Consider the following 22,093-nt stretch of genomic DNA (forward strand, 5'->3'; position numbering starts at 1 on the left):
AGCTATTTTATATTTATAAGTTAACACAGCTCAATATTTTTAACAACTTTCAGCTGTTTGGAGTTTGTCACTTTAGATAGGAGGCCACATAAGACATTATAAAAATATTATCAGAGGTGCCTTTGAGGAGCTGTTAAATTGTAAGGGAATGTGTAAGAAGTCTCATGAGAACATCTTAGCCACAGCGTGAGTGTAAACAACTTTACCATCCACTGGCATGTCTTCTTATAGAGCCATGTATTCCACTTACATGAATGAGATAAGACTCACTTAACTTCAAAAAGCAGTTGACAGATTTCAGGAAGCATCCTCTCTAATGTAGGTGGTTCAGTATGATAACTATCCACAATGATGGCGCCCACATCCACTGTTATCTTTTGAGGAAGGTCCACCTTTTTCCTGTTCTCCAGACTGAACAAACAGTGAGTTTTAAAGGAATAAAAGAAGGAACACAAATTGTATTTTTAAAGATGCTAAGGATCTATTTTTTTACTAAACTGATTTGATAAGAGCAAGAAAAAAACGAGTACAGTCTCTGATTTAAAAAAAATATATTTTGATTATAGTTTAGATTATAGATTATGGTTTATTATAAGTGTATGCAATGAAAGATAACCCTTCCTCTTTTATTCTTCTTCCTTAAAGCGAGACTTTAGAAGCCAGATTCAATCAGTGATACAGGTTGTAAAGTGTTCACAATCCTGCCACACGTCAAATTTTGACGCAAGAGGTAACCACTGGAGGAGTGGAGAGCCCACTCCGTGTGATAGAGTGACAGCCCGGCACCACGGCCGCCCACTCTCACACAGGCTGTGGTGACTCTTAATTGTGTAACGTCCATTGACGAGTCAGCACAATGCTGCTGGGAGCGACGAGGCGCACTTAGCCGAGCAGATGCGATGAAATGCTCCCAGCGAGGAGGACACAGATGGACAGCCTAGTTCAGCCGCTCGTCGCCCAGTACCTCGCCATGGGATGCCAGTCAAAAGAAAACAACCAAAACGAAAGTATAACGCCGGATGACAAAGGAAAAGACGACGCGTAAGTCATATATTCATTTTATCTAATAAAAATGGATCGAAATGCGCGTTGTCGTTAAAAATTAGCTAGCTTATTTCTGTTAGAAAAGCCTGGTAGTTTGCTAAACTAACTCCTTATGTCGCTAAATAAACAGGTGTGTCCAAATGTGTGCCCACGCCGTGCGTAAAAGTGAATTGATACCAAACTGCTGTGCGCACAAACGCGCGCCAGGTTAATAAGCACGATGTTCTCATAGCCTGCTTCAAAGCTGCACGAGTTTTCCATAAAATGCATCCTTGTTTCTTGTCAGTCAATAGTTTAAACTGGATGTCCGCAATCAACCAACCGGCATTTCCCCAACGTAAAGGAAGGAAATGAGAACAATGAGAAACAAAAATCCAAGGGGAGGGGGGCTCTTTGGTCAGAACAATGGCTGCATTTTTGTCACTTACATTAATTGTTTAATGTAGAAGTATATGAATATAAAGGGGTTATGGTTTAAACACATGCACATACACACCTAACATCCCTATATGTAAAGAGAAACACACTTTCATTCCTCCTGTGCCTCCTCCCTCCTCCCTCTTCTTGTGTTGGTGCTTCTTTAGAAGAGTGACTTCAGGATGTGGCCCCAAGTCCAGAGTTTCTCCTCCAGGCCGTCCTCACCGGTTCCACAAACCCAGCCCAGCACAAACGACTCCAGGCAAATCCATGATGTCCCTCGGACACCTCACCAAGGGGGCGAGCTGGGAGGAAATTATCCAGGCCTGTCTGCGCTCCTTTGGTAAGTCCAATCTGAGCTGCTCATTTTTGCAAGGTGGGATACTATCTCTGTTTGTGCCTCGCCAAATTCCTACAATTCCCTGGAAATGCTGGTTTGAGTTTGACTCATGCTTTCATGCAGTATTTTTCTCTGTTTTTTAAAAACAAAACAATTAGATAAGAGGCCTACATCTTAGTTTGTGTGAGAACATGCAGTGCCATGGTTTCCCAGAAGTCTTTGTTTTTTTCCATGATGCTACAAATCTCCAACAAGTTCGGGCAGGCCTTTCAGCGCCCATAGCAAGCTTTGTTTTTGAAAGTGAAAAGGATTTGTTAACAGAGCCAAAGTCATTTTTCTTTAATGGCATTTTTATATTTTTGAAACTGTATTTGTTAGTATTTGTGCTGTATGCAAAATATTGTGCAGGTTTTGTAAACAAGAAAAAGGAACAGCAGTGATTGAGTAGGCTGTAGTTGGATCAATCAGGCAAATATCATTGGCTTCATCAAGTTGTCTGAAGTGCTCTCAGATTTATGGTGATTGCATCTCTGAAGAGACGAGCTTTCAAATTGTCGTTGCCTGGTTACACAAATGGAGCAAAAGCAGTGGAGAGGTGTTACAATGGGCTGCACATAAAATGACATCCAGTAACTCAGTTTATCTTTAAAAGGGTGGAACCACAAATAAGTGACAGCCTGCTGCTTGTCCCAGAGTCACAGAGGAGCCAGGTTACAGTTAGACATTGTATTATGATTGGGGTCTTCCGTATCTTGATTAAACGGACCACAGTCCTGCTCCACTTTGGGCCACATCATACGTGAACCCCTAAGGTCTGCCAGTCCTGAACCTTTTTAAATGTGAGAGTGCACGTAAGAGCTATTTGAAGGATTACCTGATGGCAGCTTCAAGCCTCACTGAACCAAAAGGTCAGCTTCACTCTTCAGATGCTGACTAGCCTTTGAAATGTAGCAAACCATGAGGTGTGGATCAATGGCTGTTGACATCATCAGTGTGTCCAGAACACACTGGACTTTGCTGCAATGCATGCTTACCCCATTATCCCCCAAATCATATAAACTGTAGTTGTGTGTTTTTCTAGGATTTAAATATCATCTGTGTATCGTTTATGAGCTAAAACATCAAACAATATATTAACAGTGAGTGTGTTTGCACACACAAATAAACCATCATTATCTGATGTCTGTATTTAACTGATTACCCAATTTTGCAAACAGCATAACCTGATTTGTTTTGTACATAAAGGCCATTATTGCATTATTAATAGTCAGATTAACACTCCTAACTTTTTACCAAATAATCAGTTTTATTCAGTGCATGTGTACTGTTTGATCTGGTTTCTTTTGTTCTATTACATCTGTGCCAAGAAAATGCAAACATGGTGAGCAGCAGCAAGAGAGTTAAATGGAAAAAAAATGTCCTTCACTTACTGGACGGGAAGAAATATGGAAATGGTCAAATACTTTTTAAAGTGTCAAGAAAAATGGCAAAGATTAGATTTACTAAAAGTGTAGAAGAGATTCTATGCTGCTGGTAATGATTAGCTCTCTATACTACGAGACAAAACAATATGAGCTGTACTGTACATCAGAGCTACGACTAAGGAGTCAGGACCGACACAACCCCTGCCCTACTGCATGAGCATACCAAAAGACTTAGAGGCTGTGTGGACGAGAAAAGCCAGTTTAGTTTTATTGTCTTACATTGTGCACTTGTCTAAGATATCTAACCATGACAGATTCATGTTAAATAGGTTTTATTTTCCAATAATGTAGAACTGAGGTGTCAATGTAGTTTATTGCCATCACCAGATTAGTGCCACTTACTGATTTAATGTAATCATATAAAATGCTCAGCTAGAATTAAAAAGTCAGTCGGCCTGATGAAAAGCCTTCAAACTCCATCTCAGTGTTTCCAACCCTTTTTTAATTATTTCAACAGCTGTATTACAAAAACTCCAGCACTCTAGTTGCTTTGCTTAACCTGATTAAATTCAATTTGAAATGCAAATCTCAATAAAGGTGTATGTAATATAGGTGCTTCTATTTGTAAAAACAAAAATGTCATGAAAATGTATATATTTGTATTCACTTAACTAAAAAAAATGTAGAGCTAATGTAGCCTTCAGCTAACTTCTCAACCCTTTATTTGTCAATTTAGTTAACACTTTGACTGTTATCCATTAAGCACTTTTACCATTTCCTGTTATTTTTAGTGAAATAACTTTTTAGCTAACCGCTTTACTGATCATCCAGTATTACTTACATTTGAATCATCCTTTAATGATTCCTTACTAACTGTGTTAGCCATTTATCCATCACTGTTAGTTATTTTTGCAGCTGGCATTTATTTTTATTACTACTGTTATTTTTGATCAAAATAAAACCGTTTATAATTTACTTTATAGTAGCAATTTAAGCTATTGGTCCATCACATTTAGCAAACTTTAAGCCAAGACCTCTACTTTACTTCAAACTATTTATTTTAACATTCCAAAATTAAGCTAACTTATTAGATTTGCCTATTTTCTTGCATTTCCACCATTTATCCTTTACTCTAAGCTAAACATTTTAACCATTATTTTAGCTTTTTGCTTAGCTAACTCTATTCATTACTTAAAGCCATTTGCTAAAACTTACCATTAGTTTTAGCTAACTTTGACATAATATCTCTGTGCATTCATTAGAGAGATATTTTGATATTTTTGATGTTGAGATGTATGAGGTACTTGGTAATAGTAGTGATATTAGCCTCCAGTGCCTCAGTGAGAGTTGGAGGAGCGTTTCAGGATGCGCTGGAGGAAGTTAGGCCATGCAGAGTAGCAGCATTTGAACAGTTGTTTAGGTATGCGGGTTACGACAGACACAAAAACAACAAACTAAGCTAATAGTGAAAAATAAAACAGCAAAGATTTCTTTTTTCTGATAGTGTGCATTTGAACTAACAATGTTTTTTGGCCCATTTTAACCTAAAGCTCGCTAAGTTTTGCGCAGGTGGCATAGCCTATCCATTTTCTACACTGTATATCCCTGCTGGTACAAGCAGGGAGTCATCTTAAAGGTGACACACACTGAAATCATTGCAGGCTAATGACAATATTGCCAGGTACAATTCAACCCAACTTCAAAAACACTGAAATATCCCTTAAAGCTAAGCTTTCAACCATTCATCCTTTGTTCTAAGCTAACTACTTTAACCATTTGTCTAGATTCTAGCTTAGCTAACCTTTTTAACACAATCACTTAAAGCCATTTAATTAAAACGTACATCAGTTTTAGCTAACTTTTATATACTATTTCTGTGCGTTCATAAACCAAAACATTAAGTTGTTCCTCTTTATTTGCAGCTGATAGACTGCTTTGCTCTATTGCCAGATAGCTTAAGAATCTTGCTACCTGTTATCCATTATGTTAACCAGTTTCAACCATTTTTTGTAAACCTTTATCTGACTTTTGTCAGCATTAGCTTATCACTTTTATCTAATGTTTTAGCTAACTTTTCAAACAGCCCACCTACTTTAAGAAATGTATTTTGTTTTATCATCACTTTTAGCTTTCTATTTGGATATTTTAAACTATTTCATTATTTATTCATTTCTTAATTCCAAATGTCTTTACCTGTTGTCCAGTCATTAGCTTACTTTCTAATAATTTTTAAACAGCCATCAATTACATTAAGTTATTATTCAATCTTTTACTCAGTTTTAGCTTACTACTATATTCAGATACAGTCAGTCCCAAAGTGCATATGTCTGCACTAAATAACAAACATTATGAGTGCATAAGTGTGCATAATACATTCACATTAAGAAGTATTCTCAAATACAGAATACTTCTTGCACACTCAAAACCGTCCAAGTATTGTGTTTGGAATAATGGACACTTAGCACCCTCAATGGACGCTATATTGGTGACATAGCAGATGTTGTACTGCTCACATGCAAGCACGCTAGTTAACGTTAGCATTCGTAAGTTAGCTAGTGTATTATTAGTAGTGACATCAGATATCAATCAAGAAAAAAGGTATTTAAGACTACATAAGTTAATTTTCTGTAAGTGAGTAATGTTAACTTAAAATACAAGTTATATGAATTTAATAACGAATGAAAATAACCATTGACTTTTGAATGTAATCGCCTAACATCTGCGTCTGCTGTTAAAAGGAAGTAGAAGAAATCGTGGCAGTCAACCCTTGTCACTTCCTGTAACTGCAAAACGGTAGTGCTTGATTTGAGACAATACTAACCTGCTGTTATAAAGTGCTCTTTACTGCATTTAACTGTACTGTAATACAGTATAGTAACAGTAAATAATACAGTTTAGTAACAGACGTATGTGATTTGGGACATGCAAATACTTCCCTCCATAAATGTAACCATTACTCTTAAAGCCTCTTGCAGACTACTTTGTCCTATTGCTCTGTGCAAGTGTAGTAGCTGACTGAGTTAGATGGTTATGTTATTAGTTATATATAAAATAAGATCAAACATTTGGCCCTGTGCACTCAGTATACAGAAAGATAGCATCATCCTGATTCCTCTAACACAAAGAGACCATCTCGTCTGATAGGCTCTGTTAAAACAAGGAAAAGCCACATGCTGGATTGAAGGGGGTGATGATTGTCAAAGATAACCCCAAAAGTGGGCCAGGCACTGTGTGCTTTCAGCAGTGTTTATCACCATACACTATCATACATATCCACTGTAGCGGGTGGCAGCTTTCCTAATTCTCCAGCCAGGAAAAGACAGTCCAGAAGGGATTTCCTCTTGCATTTAACCCTGCATGAGGAGGGTTAGTGGTTTTAGGGTTGTGAAAAAGTATGGAGCAATTGTTCACCTGATGTAGAGTCATGACATCCTGTTGTGGATTAACCTTAGGTTTGACCCGATTACTGTTAAACTGTGATCTAAAACGTGTATGTATTGGAATTTTAGTAAAAGATGTTTAGAGCTGAGTTTACCTAAAATTTAAAGAGGACATGTCACTCTATACACTATACAAATATATGTTTAACTGCATGATGAGGTTGTTACTGTACCAGCTTGATCATTACAAAAACTGAATCCTTGTTTCACTTGTCTTTCCACGCTCACATTGACACGGCTGGTGAGGTCATTAACATTCACTGGGTTTAGCTGCAGGTGGCTGCGTGTCATGAACAGAAACACACCCCATGCAGGATATGAGGGCTGGATTAGTCAGCTGCGGCTGGAGCACTGAGTTGCTTACAGATAACAAAGATTGGAAAACATGTTGCCATGGTGTCTGAGGTATTTCCAAGGTGATATGGTTTAAAAGTGGGTCCATGGACGCCCAGTGTCCTTGATGGTATCAAGATACTGCTAGAGCTTAAAGGAAAATATTTCAGCCTCAGAATTCACAGATGTTATTTTCCTGCAAGTTGTGTTCATCTCTACAGATTGTGGGTGGAAGATTTAGAGCATCCCATTACATATAAATAGTGTTGTCAAACACTAGCATGTGGCAGTGGTTTCAAGTTGAACAAAAGATAAGTGGTTTGATGCTCCACTCAAGCAGACAGACAAATGTGTTTTCTGTGATTATATGTCCAATCTGCTAATGTGACACACTGAGTAATATTTTGAACACACGTAGTCACATTTTTCAAAGTGGCTGACAAGAAAGATTCTCATGTTGTGGGTCTGACGATTTCAGAGGTGAGACAGGGGTCCAGTCACAAAGAGAGGAAGTAAGATACATATGCAAGGAAAAAGGAAGTGAAAAAGGTAGTGAGACAGACAAGTAGTGGAGGTTCACACACTCAGGCAAACTTTGAAAAAAGAGCCAGTGTTTGAAAAAGTGGCGGATCGTAATAGAGTATGCATCGGTTTATCTGGTTACCTTTACACACTGTCTCTGTGGGTGGAAATACTGTGTAGTTTTCATCGGAGTACAATGCTCTGCTTATCACTTTTCTTTATTTCCTCTAATTCAGTGCAGAAGTTGATAAAGTATACGTGTTTTACAAATTAAGTATCAATGAAGCAATAAGTCTGACTACTGGGTTTACTCAAAGTATGGTCTGTCCATAATCCAAGTTTCAGTAATGTTTTTGTAAGCCCTCCTACATTTCATGTTTGCTTTCCCATAACAGAGTGATCATTTCTGCCATTAGAATTTTTTCAGATAACTTTTCAGAATGTCCATTGAAGTTTAAATTATTTCAGAAATGTTGGAAATGTTTGCAATTAAATTTTCAGGAATTTTTCATGGACATTTTAGGGAATTTGTCTTGATAATTTGGGGAATTTGCGTGAAAATTTTCAAGTATTTTCATGGAAATTTTAGGGATATTTTTGTGTGTTTTGAAGAGTTACATTGGAAATCTTAGAGGGAATTTGCTTTGATATTTTCAGGTATTTTCTTGGAAATTTGGGACATGTATGTGTGATTTATTGGGGAATTTGAAAAACATGGACATTTCAAGGAATTAGTTTGGATGTTTGAAGAAATTTTCCATCTTTTTTTTAATTTTGGGGATATGTATTTGTAAATTTTGGGGAATCTGATAAGAAATTTATGAGAGGAATTTGCATGTAATTTTGGGGGACATTTAAAAAAAAAAAGGAAAAACTAAATCTTGTTCAAAGACAGGGCTGAGCTTTCAAACTTATCAGGCTCTACTAATCCCAAATAACTGGAAGAAACTAAAAATGTATTCCAAACAAAAGCTCAATTCTCAGGCGGTTAATGCTCCTGTGAGTAACTTTCGGCTTGTGGCACATTCAGTGCCCCCTGTGGACAACAGAAATTAAGTGTTGTTATGTAATGAGAAATATAATGCTGCATTCTTTTAAAAGTCAAATTTATCACATATATGTCCCTCACAATAAGCATTTGCTGTGTGATTGTTAAATTAGTTAATTAATTACAAAATTCAAAGTTGTTTTGGCGGCGTGCTGTCATGTGTGCCTCGTCTCATGTCTACCCCACAGCAGTGGTTTCACACATTACAAAACACGTGTTGATAAAGGCAATCTTCTTACTTATTGCACTGTTTGCTATTTTAGGTCATGAAGAGATATTCATATAATTTCTAGTCTGTATCATACAGCCAGCTTCAATTCCCCAACGTAGCTTTAAGCTATTAAAATCCTAACATTAATAGATTAGGCCTGCAAATTCAAAGACATTTAGAAATCATTTCTTAAAACCCACTTTTATAGATTTGTTTTTATGTGACGTTATCCTCTTATTTTTCCTTTTTCTACTCTTCTTACTTCTTTTTTATCCTATACTAACCTCTGTTGATTTCCTTTTATTTTTGGCTGTTTTTAGTTTTGGTATTGCTCCCTTATTTTTTACACCTTTATCTCGTTGACTGATTTCCTTCCTCATACTGCTTCTCTCACATATTTTTATTTTATTGCTTATTTGCCTCAAGTTCAGTATTTCCCACAGAACATAACTGTACTTGGGTAGTAGAGATGTTTAACTTTTTGTGTTTCTGCCTTTTTTGATTGACTATTCATCAACGGTACGCTGTATAAAGACACTCAAAAACCATAACTTTTGAAATGTCTCACTTGATATTTCATAATGAGGTAAGATTTGAGCTGCATGTGTGAAGGAAGCTTATGTCAAGAAGTGCAGAATTGACAGCTGAAAGAAGCTGCAGGAAATGTTGTAAGTGCAGCATATGAAACCAAATTTTTCCCATGACACGTCACACCTCAAGCAGTGCATTTATAGGAGACGTACTGGTGGAGGCCTCCCTCGTGCACGAGGAGGATGATTTTATACAAATAGGAAGTGGTCCACTATACTTTGGTGCTTTTGCTGTTGGTCATTTGTCTTTGAGTTCTGTAGCTTTGTTCTTAGGTTTGCTTGTACACATGTTAAAGCCCTCAGTCAGCCCATGTTTTAAAAGTACTATACAAATATTATCATTTGCACTTAGTTACATATGCTGAAAATGCTGTGTCCAGCTGTTCAAATTAAACAATACATCTTTATGAAAGCATGTATTTTTGACTCATTTATAAGAAGGGCTTCATTTATTTGAAATCTAGCGTGTCAGGGTACTTCTTCTTGACATTTCCCCAGAGACTCTCTATGGGTCTATGGGTCAGACTAGTTGGCTGGCCAGTCAAACAGTAGTACCAAGGTCAGCAAACCAGTTTCTGGTAGTTTTGGCTTCACTATGGGCAGGTGTTAAGTTCTGCTGGAAAAGGAAATCAGTATCTCCATAAGACTTCTTAGCAGATGGAAGCATGAACTGCACTTAAATCTCATGGTAGGCCACTGACAGCGTTGACTCTGGGCTTGATAAAGAACAGTGGACCAACAACAGGTGATGACATGTCATATCAAACCATCACTGACTGTGGAAACTGAAAACACTGGACTTCAAGCACCTTGAATTCTGGGCTTCTCAAATCTTCCTTAGGGTGCTGGTCCCTTGAATCCTAAATGAAATGCAAATTTACTTCATCTGAAATAAGGATAGTCCAATCAGCAGTCTTCTCCATGATTGTGGTTGTTTGTACTGAACCAGAATGAGAGAATGAAGGCTCAGGAAACCTTAACAAAAGGGTCTTTTGCACAATATTCTAATACTTTGAGATAGTGGATTTTAGATTTTTTGTGAGCCAACAGCCATAATCATCAGGATTAAAACAAAAAAAGTCTTATTTCACTTTGTATGAGATGAATATAAAATGTATAAATAAAAAGTTTAACTTTTTGAAGTGAATCACAGGGTAAAAAATAACTTCACCATGATATTCTGATGTTTTTTAGATGCACTTGTATGGTACCAAGACCGTGACAAACAGAGAGAGGGTAGGTCCAAAAGTGATAAATACATTGTAGCTTTTATTTTTTCTTTTAGGTATTATTGAGGAAAATAAAGATATTGAAAGTTAGCAGCCTTATGGTTGGTTTTGGTCCAAAATTATCCAAAAATCTCCAAACATTTGAATACATAAGCAGATGCACCTGAATTTAATTTGAACCACTTCATGATATCACAACAGTAATGGGTGGAAACTGAAGCTGAAACACCCACAGGATTTGTGAGATGCCACTGATTCTTTTTCCTTTGAATAACACCTAAACAAAGAAAAAAGTGTGTCACACTAATTTTATTAAAGCTGGTGACTTGTCGTCTCTCATTTTCTCTCCACTATACACCATTAAACCCCTGTTTTTTGCCTTGCAGACTCAGACGGTTGTTTGTGTGGAAGCAGCCACGTGTTGAACATCAGCCTGACCATGCACCGTCTCCTCATCTCCTCCAGTGACCTGCTGGATAAACTCATCGCTCTATATCCTTCAGCTGTCTGGTGTGAAGCTTTAACTTCCTTCACAACCCAGCAGGGCTATTCAAAGTGTACTTTTTGCCCATATTGAGAACTGAATGTAACGTCAGCTTGCTGCCTCTGCTTCGTGCCACTTTCCTGTGGTTGTCAACAGCAACAGGAGATCAAGCTTGTACTTGGCTCACAATGAAGGCTGTAGCTGTCAGTGTAAAATGTGATAGGCAAGTGGCAGTTCGTGTTTACTCCTGCTGTCAGTTTGTGTAGACCTTTTACGTCTATCTTTTTATCCTCCATTCTTAGCCTTGTGCACTCAATAGCGGCCAGCAGTGAATGCTATAGTCCCTCTTTTTGAAAATGTTTGTTTCTACCTTTGTCTTTTTCTCCACTTCACACCTAAAAAGCATGCTTTTTTGTTTCTTTTAAGGTCTCGTGACTTGAGTGGAGTGGCTGTAATCGAGGCTTCCATTCAGGAAAGATCAGCAGCGTCACACAGCCTCTCAGAGGGGCCTATTTGCCCTGACAAGGTTCCAGGTGTTAATTACCACTGCCTCTTTCTCACACAAGCCCTCTTGAACTATATATAAACACAGACCCTTTATTGCTTAAGGAGGACACTGCTCAAATGAACCCACGTCAGAGTGTGCATCAACGCCAAATGCCCTTCTGCTATTTTTAACCCCCCTCGTACTGATCCGAAGATCCAAAAGGATACATGAAATAAATTCAGAGAGTAGGTAAGGATCAGGGAGAGAGGCACAGGGGCCATTAACAGCCTTCTTCACAGTCTGGCCTTGGGATTGTGTGGGCGGTTCTTCTGCTCCCATGACGCAATTAGTCTTTTTATGTGGATCACTTTAAGCTGATTCCTGCCAATCGAGAGCTGTAGTGTCCGTTTGTTTATTGAAGCTGCTTCGTATGAAAAGGAAGTGCCTTTGTGTGCACTGTATATAAATTTAAAGGGTCAGTTTTCTGTGGTCACCTTGCATGAATAAAAAGGAACAGTAATGAATAAAAAGAGGATATTGATTGAAGTGTCGTCACCGTCCTGCTACTGAACAATGCACATGAATCAACAGTTGCTCCGCAGTATATGAGGCATGGATTGTGTGTTTTTTTGTTTTTCATTTTCTTCTGTATGCCAGAATGATTCAGTGACGCTCATCAGAGTTGTGCTTCCTCCCACGTTACCAAATGCCACTTCTGTTCGCCTTTTGTTTAGTTGCTGTAGACTTTATTAATGAGCTGTTTATTGCAGAAAAAACTCTGATACCATATGTTCACTCTTTACTCACAACATACCTGTCCTGAACAGTGTGAAAGATCAGCAGATTTCCCAACAAGCTGTTTTCACCCAAACAAAAGGGCTGCTAACTTTCAGACTAAAAACATGGGCTGATATTCACAACATCTGCTCCTTAACCAAAGCTCTTACATTTAAATCAGCACTGGATAATGAGCAGCCAGCAGAGTGTCAAAGGATATGCTACCTCATCAGGTGAGTTTAACACTCATTTAAGACTAACTTTGATTTTGTTTTCCCATATCTTTCACATGGTATCATCTCTGAACCATAGATACTGGATCCAGGAGTTCTGGATGATGTTTCGGCTACACCACAGTTTGTCAGACAGCCTGGAGCAGTTCAGAGAGCTGATCAGGGAGCAGGGACAGGAGCGTCTTTGCTCTCTCCTAGAGACCAAATGGATGTAAGTGTTAATCTCTGACCAGCTGGCAACTGACACCACTCTCAGTTGTTTGTTCAGTCAAGAATTTACCATCATCAGTCATGATACAGGCTATGAATGGTGAATTATATAAATGTGAGGTGGTAATGTTGCTTTAGAACCACCAGGGATCTCTCTATACGCATGTGGACAAAATTGTTGGTACCCTTCCATTAAAGAAAGAAAAACCCACAATGGCCACTCAAGTAACTTGAAACTGATAGAAGTAATTATAAACACTTAATGAAAATTAACTAATGAAAATCAGACTTTGCTTTGAATTGTGGTTCAACAGAATCATTTTAAAAAACAAACTAATGAACCTGGCCCAGTTCATTAGAACAAATTATGGTACCCTTAACTTAACATTCTGTTGCACAACCTTGTGAGGCAATCAATGCAATCAAGCGATTCCTATAACTCTCATTGACACTTCTGCACCTGTTGACAGGTATTTTGGCCCACTCCTCATAAGCAAACTGTTCCAGCTCTCAGGTGTGAAGGGGGCCTTCTCCAGACTGTGTTTCAGCTCCTTTGACAGATATTCAATAGAATATAGATCAGGGATCATGGAAGGCCACTTTAGGAAAGTCCAATGTTTTGATCTTAGTCATTCTGGGGTGTTTTTTGCTGTGGGTCATTATCCTGTTGGAGGACCTATGGCCTGAAACTGAGACCAAGCTCTCTGACGCTGGGCAGCACATTTCACTCCAGAATGCCTTAAATAGTCTTGAGATTTCATGTTACCCTGCACAGATTCAAGACACCCTGTGCCAGATGCAGCAAAGCAGCCTCAGAACATCACCAAGCCTCCTCCATGTTCTTGTCTTGTATGCTTCATTTTTGCATCTGTGAACATATAGCTGATGTAACTTGCCAAAAAGCTCCAGTTTTGTCTCATCTGTCCAAAGAACATTCGCTCAGAAGCTTTTTGGCTGGTCAGTATGCATTTGTCAAATTTCAGTCTGGCTTTATTATGATTTGCTTCCAACAGTAGAGTCTTCCTCACTCCTCACAATAAACAATAGATTATTAATGTCAGCACTGTCTCAATCTGTTCTGTTAATCTGATCAGTGTGTAGCTGTTACATAATGTTGAGTAGTAAATTAAATACAAGCAAATATTCTTCGAAGTCTCTTTACTAGTAGAATAAAAATGGTAGCATGTGGGGATTTAAAAATAACACAGGGCAATTGTTCCACAGGGTAAACTTGTTGGCACAACAGTGTTTAAACTGTAAATAAATTTCACTGGTAATGAGCCTTTGCTGATAATATTTGTGGTGCTCGTATGTTTGATGGCATGCTCTAGAAATGAACGGGACTGGTCGTGGAAAGCCAGCCAGAAGATTAAAGCCAACAGCAGTAAAAAGAGGAAGGTCTCACTGCTTTTTGATCACCTGGAGCCCATTGAGTTGGCTGAGCATCTCACCTTTTTGGAATTCAAGTCCTTCTGCAGGATAACAGTGAGTACAAACACTACAATTTCAATTATCTTTGTTACATGGTTTGTTTATTGAGTACACAAGCTAAAAATGATGTGGTGGAAAAGTCTTCAGTTTCCATGCAGCTCATCTTTCTGTCCTCCCTGCCAGTTTATGGACTTTCAGAACTACATTCACAACTGCTGCATGAAGGACATCCCCGCCATGGAGCGTTCCATCGCCCTGTGTAATGGGATTTCCCAGTGGGTTCAACTGATGGTGCTGAGCAGGCCGACTGCACAGCTGAGAGCTGAGGTTTTCACCAAGTTCATCCACGTGGCTCAGGTAGTGGTTTTACCTACCTCTCACTAGCACTGATACACTTTCTGTTCCTGGTTTTGAAAGATAAAAAAGCTCAACTGTTAAAAACACATTTCCTCTTTGCTTGCATGTACACCTTATCTAACGAATGACCATCTATTGTCACTCTGAACAAAGCTGTATGCTGCATAATTGGCAGTTGCATAATGCATATTCACAGAGGGCTGCTAATGATTCTCAAGAGCTCTGCTGCAAGCTTTTAGCATATCCAAAGATTTTACTAATAGAAAAATATTAACTGAATGCAAGCTAATGGAGTCATCAAGAGGAACACACTTAGAGAGGAGAAAGTGGGAGAGAGACAAATCATGAACGTAGTCACGGATCAGACCTCTTCAATGTGAAGGTGCACGAGGCCCGCTGAGAGGTGGCGTGTTGGTCTCAGGGAGCCGTTAGGCGACTTGTACTCTAGAGGACCTCTTGCCATGTAAAACTAATGCACCAGTCTGCTGCTGCTCACTGCTGACAACCTCAAAACCCACGGGTGTGGAAACGAATTTCACACCATAATGCTCCAGTGACAGCACGAATTAGAGAGCTGAAAAGAGAGGGAAAAGCACTTCCAAAAAAGAGTGTGATATCAGAGCACAGTAAGAAAAAAGCAACAATATAAGTGGTTTATATAACTGCAGTGTCGTGGATTATGTAACCAGGGCTACCTGGAACAAGTATAATTGTGCGTGTTTATAAATGTGTGCATGCATGGATTGATATTTTGTGTGCATCCAACAGAATCTACATGTTATGCACAATTACAACACACTAATGGCTGTGGTGGGAGGGCTATGCCACAGCTCCATCTCCAGACTGAAGGACACCACCTCACACGTACCCAACGAGGTCACAAAGGTAAATTATACCCATTCCAATAATAAAAAAACAAAAACATGCTCAAGTTACTAAACTGTTTCTTCTCTCCTCAGGTGTTGAATGAGATGACAGACCTTCTGTCCTCATGCAGAAACTATGACAACTACAGACAAGCTTACAACAAATGTACAGGTTTTAAGATCCCAATCCTTGGAGTCCATCTCAAAGACTTGATTTCAGTCAATGAGGCCATGCCAGACTATGTGGAGGACAACAAAGTGAATGTCCAGAAGCTGCAGGCACTCTACAGCCACATTAATGATCTGATCCAGCTTCAGCAGATCCCTCCCCGGCTGGACGCTAACAAAGACCTGGTCCATCTTTTAACGGTAATGCACAAATGCATTCAGACTCTTAAAGTTTTTTTTATAGCTCTGCGTGATTCACTGTATTGTATTGGAGATGAGCACAGATGCAAATGAGCGTGTTACAGCATGTGGATTGTCCGGGTTTGTGTGGGCGTGATAAGAGTCTATGATCTATGAGTGTGTGGGTGACGAACTGAGTGTGAATGAGAGCGAGTTCAGATTGCTGCATTGTTGTGCTCTCCGTGTGCGGGGCTTTAATCGAATTTGAACGACAGACTGCCCATGAAGAGATAATAGTTACCCCTGTGACCGTATCGCCTTCGTCAAAACATATTTCAAAGAGAAAAAGTGAGATATACAGAGATCTTTTTCTCTGCTTGTTTCACATCTGTTCTCTCTTGACTAACAGCTGTCCTTGGACCTGTACTACACTGAGGATGACATCTATGAGCTGTCTTATGCCAGGGAGCCAAAGAACTGCAAAGCACCTGTGAGTTATAGACACAGAATCACTTTTAAGTAAACATGTTTTTACCTGCAAATTTAAATTTTGAATCATCCACTTTATTGTTGAGATGAAAACAAAAAGATTTGTACAACTCTCACACTAAAAGCCAAATCTAGAAAGTAGATGAAAAACCATGTCTCTAATAGTACATACAGTGCATTCAGAAAGTATTCGGACCCCCTTCATTTTTTTCAGTTTTGTTATGTTGCAGCCTGATTCTATAATCCTTTGAATCCTCAGAATTTTAGACATTTTCTGCAAATGCATTACAAGACAAGACTGAAATAGTATTCCACTACTTTACTTAGTTGAAGCACCTTTGGCAGCAATTACAGCCACGTGTCTTTTTGAATATGATGCAACATGCTTTGCACACTTGGATTGGGGGATTTTCTGACATTCTTCTTTGCAAATCCTCTCAAGCTCAGTTAGGTTAGATGGGGACCTTCGGTGGACAGCCACTTTCAGGTCTCTCCAGAGATGTTTGATGGGATTCATTATCTATTATTCCTAGCTGCCTTACAATAATTCACAACCAACGGGCTGCCTGGCAGGTAGCCAGTATACATAGGCAGCGTGGAAGCCAAGCACTAATATGCCTAGCTGCCTTACAGTCATCCACAACCAACCAGCTGCCTGGCAAGCCGGTATAAGCAGCCTGGAAGAGATGAATATGTCCCTACCATGTCTTTGTCTACCTTGAAGTCAGCTAGGCTCTATATAGCAAGTCACTATACATCCTAGAAGGCATCTAGATGCCTACCTAATAAATAAGCTTTTAATTTGCTAAGGAGATTCAAATGGGTTGGTTCGGTTTGCTTGTTTTTATTAATCTATGACATTTTTCAGATTTGACCCAAGATAGCTAATATTAGCTAATAATGCCAAAAATAGAAACTAGCAAGCAAGCTAGCATAGTTGTCTGGGAAAATGGCAAATTTGCTCACTTGATATGATGGTGACTGGTGATTGGATGAGAGGCTAAGCCCATGACTTCACATGATTGGAGGGCAGGGTGTGCCACTGCCTTCCAGGCAAAGTTGAGGGAACAAAACACCACTGAGTGTTAACAGGAGAAGCAAGCTAACCTTTTAGTTAAGCTGAAATTCAAATAAAATTAATAAAAAAAAGGTTCTTAAGGCTTTAATTAATATTCTGAAATTTAGAAATGTGTTTTTTTTCTGTACAAATGGACAAGAAGCTCAAGAATGTTACAGTACCTGGAAGTTAAATATGAGGTTAGACACTAGACCAGTTTACTGAGCCTAACCAAAGACTGGAATAATGGAGAATCTGATGCTGCTCTGTCTACAGTAAACAAAAAAGCAGCTGTAAAGTTGTTTTTAAGTGTATGATATTATCGTTTAGTCTGCCTGACATTAGTGTAAAACCTTGAAAGAGAAAGTTGGTCAAGTAGTGCATTAACACTTTTAAAGGCTAACACAGAGACATGCTAGCTTCCCTTTTTTTAAGATGCAAATTTTATGCAAAATCACCCAGAAAGGAAGACATGACGCTGTCTCATTTAACTCTATACAATTAGTAAATGTGTATTTAAAAGTGTGTAATGTATATTCTCTAAAAAGCAGGTTAAATGTAGATTAATCATTTGTGAATGTGCATACTCATGTTTGATTCTAAAGACAATTTTTTTCCATCAGCCAGCCACCCCTTCTAGACCCCCGGTGGTTGTGGATTGGGCATCAGGAGTGGCTCCTAAACCTGATCCTCGAACCATCAGCAAACACGTGCAGAGAATGGTCGATGTAAGTATTTCAGAGTGTAACCCCTGCACAGCTGCTTATTGTCATTTATATTGTCCTCACTCCATTTTAACAGCCTGCTTTTGCAGCTATTGTTCACTGAAACTGACACAACAGTGGTGTTTTCCTTTTTGTCTTCTGTAGTCCGTGTTCAAGAACTACGATCATGATGAGAACGGTTTCATTTCTCAAGGGGACTTCGAAAAAATTGCTGCTAGCTTTCCTTTTTCCTTCTGTGTCATGGACAAAGAGAAGTAAGTGTTTGCCAGGTCGTGCACTTGCTCCGAGCTCATATGTGAGTTCAGAGGAAAGGAAGACAAAGTGGTATATTTGTAGTGATGAGTGTAGCAACAGGAAGCATAAAATAGCAACACAACTAACCATAACACCCGCTGCTACACATCCATTTCTCATGTGCAACCCACAGAAGAGCATGTGATTTCTCATTTAGACTTGAAAATGAAAAAATTACACCCTGACAGAGTATAGAATATTGGATGCAGTCAGATAAATCATTGTAAGACTTAAAATAATAGGGCGTGTGAGAATGTTTATTCCTATATATTTCCCACAGCTCTATTCTCTGTTAAATCATGCTGCATATGTGCTGCTATTTTCTAGAGAGGGCCAGGTCAGCAGAGAGGAGATTACCGCCTATTTCATGCGGGCAAGTGTCATCTGCTCCAAACTGGGCCTTGGTTTTGTCCACAACTTCCAGGAGACCACTTACATGAAACCCACTTTCTGTGACAACTGCTCAGGATTTGTAAGTCAGCACACACTCCAGGATGAAGTTGTATGATTAGTTATACTCTCACCTTATAAATTCAGTGTTTTTTACTGTTTCTTCATAGTTGTGGGGTGTCATCAGACAAGGCTACAGATGCAAAGGTAAATATTTCGCTTAATCTGTATCTTTGACCGACAGCCAGTCTGTATAATGCTTAAAACAGGGGAGAGGTGCACGTATTGTCTGCAGGATAGCAGGTAAAATGAAGCCTCTAAGAAGGTGCATTGTGGTTTTGTGTTGTGCACGCAACTTGCTGCACAGAAGAATAAGAGTCTGCAGCCAGAACCACTGTTTTTCCCCCTCCCCCGTCCCTCAAAAGATCTGAGAGCTTGTTTGTTTGACAGTTACAATGCAAAAGCTCTTTGACTTGCATTTGCAGGACTGATAGTGTCAAAAAACGTCTGTAAATGTCAGTTTGTTGACGGTAAACTGGTGTTGCTGTCCTGATATGATGTGTGCATTCTTTTTAACCCTGCTCAGACTGCGGGATGAACTGCCACAAGCTGTGCAAGGACCAGGTAGCGTTTGAGTGCAAGAAGAATGCCATAATGAACAACGCCATGGATAGTCCGACACCCAGCTCGACACCCAGCTCAACACCCGTCACTGCGGGCACCTCAGAGGGTGGGTTTAGGTGACCACAGACTATACATCAACATTCAACAAGAGAAAGTTTTTCCACAAGCATGAGCAGCAATACACAATTGAGAAGTCCCTGATTTTATAAGCCATCTGGTTATAGAGCATATCTGCAGCCATCAGGCTGAGAGGTTTCCTGTCATCACCGCCTGCCCCACCTTACAGAAAACAATAAAACTCTGAGTTTACAGGTTTCACTTTTTTTTCTGCAGCTTTGAGATAATTTCTTTACCACAGGGTGTTATGTCAGGGTGAGGGTGATTTCCCCCCAGCTGCCATATTGAACTGTTTCACTTACAGTAATACTGAAGCTGCCCACCTGCTGCAGAAAGCTTCTTTCTCTTTTACACCAAAGCACTTTCTCAAAACATGCTGGCTATATTAACACAGCCTCTCTATAAATTAGTTTTTATGATGTACTTTTTTATCATCTGGCTGTGTTTAGGTTTCATTACACACTAAATCAAGTCTTTATGCCATTAATGGCTTAGATAATAGGACTTTTTCTCTTTAAAGACATAACTGCTTTAGACATCTTGAAAGTGGAAAATCATTATAATGACTGCTCTGGTTTCAGTTTGTCTTACATTAAAATTTTCCTGCGACCATCTCCAGGTTCAGAGGATTGTCCTTTCCCCTACCCATCTGATGACAGCAAAGACTGGAGCCCAGAATCCCCTGTCACCTCTCATATAGGGCTCCTAAGGGTCCACAGCGGAACCCAAACAGAGGGACCCCAGCTTACTCCTGCAGCTCTGGATGCCAGCCGAGCCCAGCCATCTCTGCTGGTCCCAGCAGCACCCCCCCTCAGCTCATGTCCCAGCCCGGTGCCCCAGAGAAAACACAGACACTGTGCAAAGTGGGAAAACAGAGCGTCTGTGGTGCCCAAGGAGGCAGAGGAGGACAGCAAGCCCACCATTGAGGCGCTGGAATCAGTGAGTGTTTGGACAATGTCTCCTTTTTATCCATCTGAAATGCATCAAGTAAATCATGCCAGTTTTTCTGTGTCATTCACAGGACAACAAGAGGCTCCAGAAAGCCAACGAGACACTACGTAGGAAGCTGAAGGAGGCAGAGCGGGAGGTGGAGATGCTAAAGACACTGCTGAAGAGACACGCTCTCCATCCTGTGGAGGAGGACTCCTCTTCGTAGACGCATATAGTGGATCCCCTACATGTTGAAAGCCTACAGCAGCAAGTTTGTGTTTTCAACTTTTTGGTCATGAAAAGTTAGAAGTGATGATCAGTTAAACATTTTAACACAAAGGCAACACAAACAATCAAACAAGACTGGGTGTTATGTTACATGTAACAAGGCAAAGGACATTTTTGTGCTGTGTCTGCTTCTTTTCAAAGCAGCTGAAATGAAGTACAAATTATTCAAAAAAATGTAAAAGGTCAAGTGTGAAAAAAGAAAAGAATTGCATTTTCTGTGAGTTTAGTGAACCACAAGAGTTGGAATGATTTTCTGTTATGTGCATAAAAACATGAAGAATGAGTGACTGAAGGAGGACAGTATTTCAGTGTGAAGAGAGCTGAATGCGTTTGATCAATTCTTGATCAATATTGTGACTAAATATTTATGTCAAACATAAAACAGCAATCAAATGCAGCTGTTTTCAGAGGCATGTGAATATAAAAACTGCATTACTATTGTTATGATCAGTAATGATGAGTAGGGTTCACTGGTTACAGCAGCAGAACAAAGGTTGGAGGTCTCGATGTATGGAACTGTTGTTGTTGGTTCTGTTATCAGCTTTTCTTTTATTATTTCTGGTCTTAAACACTACAGAATTAAAGTGGCTTTAATGAACTTTTTGTACAGTAGACTGGTACTGTCAGTGAATTATTTATGCTTGTGTTGGCATCATATTGATACTCTTTATTTTAGATGTTATTCTGCGCTCCATTGTAGCAGTGCTGTTCTGTGAACAAGAAACATGTTTGCAATGTGTGTAATGTCATGTTAATACAAAGTGAACACAGTGCCATTTTGATTAAGTCAAAATTCATTTTTTTCCCCTCAGTATTGATATTGTCTAGAATAAACTCTGTGAAGTCTCTGATTGTTACTCAATGTGACCACCAGGGGTCACTGAAGCCTCATAAAACCTCTTTAGTTTCCTGCTGATATTCATGGCTGTTATAACTCTGAAGGACTAAGCATAAATGGTGCAGTTTGATCAGATAACCTTGTGCTGAAAAATATTTGAAAATATATGTTTTGCATAATGATGTCAGTGTTGTATTATTAAAAAAGAAACTATATCTAAGACTTTTATAATTTTAGCTGAAAGCTTATGTGATGAGTTTTTGCCTGGTTCAGAATCAGGATCAGAAATACTTTATTAACCCTAGAGTGAAATTCAGTCTTTACAGATACTGAAATAACCTGACATGCCAGATAGACTGTTCTGTATATCAATTGCATGGATATATTACCCATTAATCTGGGAAACTCCTCACACAAAGCAAAGGGCAGGACTCAAAATTCTCAGAAGGTGATTGGACGAATGTCTCTCTGTCACATTCATACCAGGCCAATCAGAGTGACAAGAGAAAATTAGGTAGTAACTATACAAAGCTCTATTGTGACCTGAGCT

General features: G+C 39.2%; 1 protein-coding gene across 1 annotated transcript; it reads left to right on the forward strand.

The window, feature by feature from the left end:
- The first annotated feature begins 731 nt into the window (after nucleotides 1–731).
- LOC121526714 (RAS guanyl-releasing protein 1-like) lies at nucleotides 732–21,553 on the forward strand. The gene is made up of 17 exons (XM_041813409.1): nucleotides 732–1,041; nucleotides 1,629–1,804; nucleotides 10,985–11,090; nucleotides 12,517–12,579; nucleotides 12,659–12,790; nucleotides 14,121–14,274; nucleotides 14,404–14,577; nucleotides 15,346–15,462; nucleotides 15,537–15,812; nucleotides 16,201–16,281; nucleotides 17,961–18,065; nucleotides 18,207–18,316; nucleotides 18,684–18,828; nucleotides 18,917–18,953; nucleotides 19,333–19,476; nucleotides 20,107–20,426; nucleotides 20,509–21,553. Exons 1-17 carry the CDS (start codon nucleotides 905–907, stop codon nucleotides 20,641–20,643), a joined length of 2,412 nt encoding a protein of 803 aa, XP_041669343.1. The 5' UTR covers nucleotides 732–904; the 3' UTR covers nucleotides 20,644–21,553.
- Nucleotides 21,554–22,093: the final 540 nt, after the last annotated feature.

Source organism: Cheilinus undulatus, linkage group 18, assembly GCF_018320785.1.
Source record: "Cheilinus undulatus linkage group 18, ASM1832078v1, whole genome shotgun sequence".
Lineage (NCBI taxonomy): Eukaryota > Metazoa > Chordata > Actinopteri > Labriformes > Labridae > Cheilinus > Cheilinus undulatus.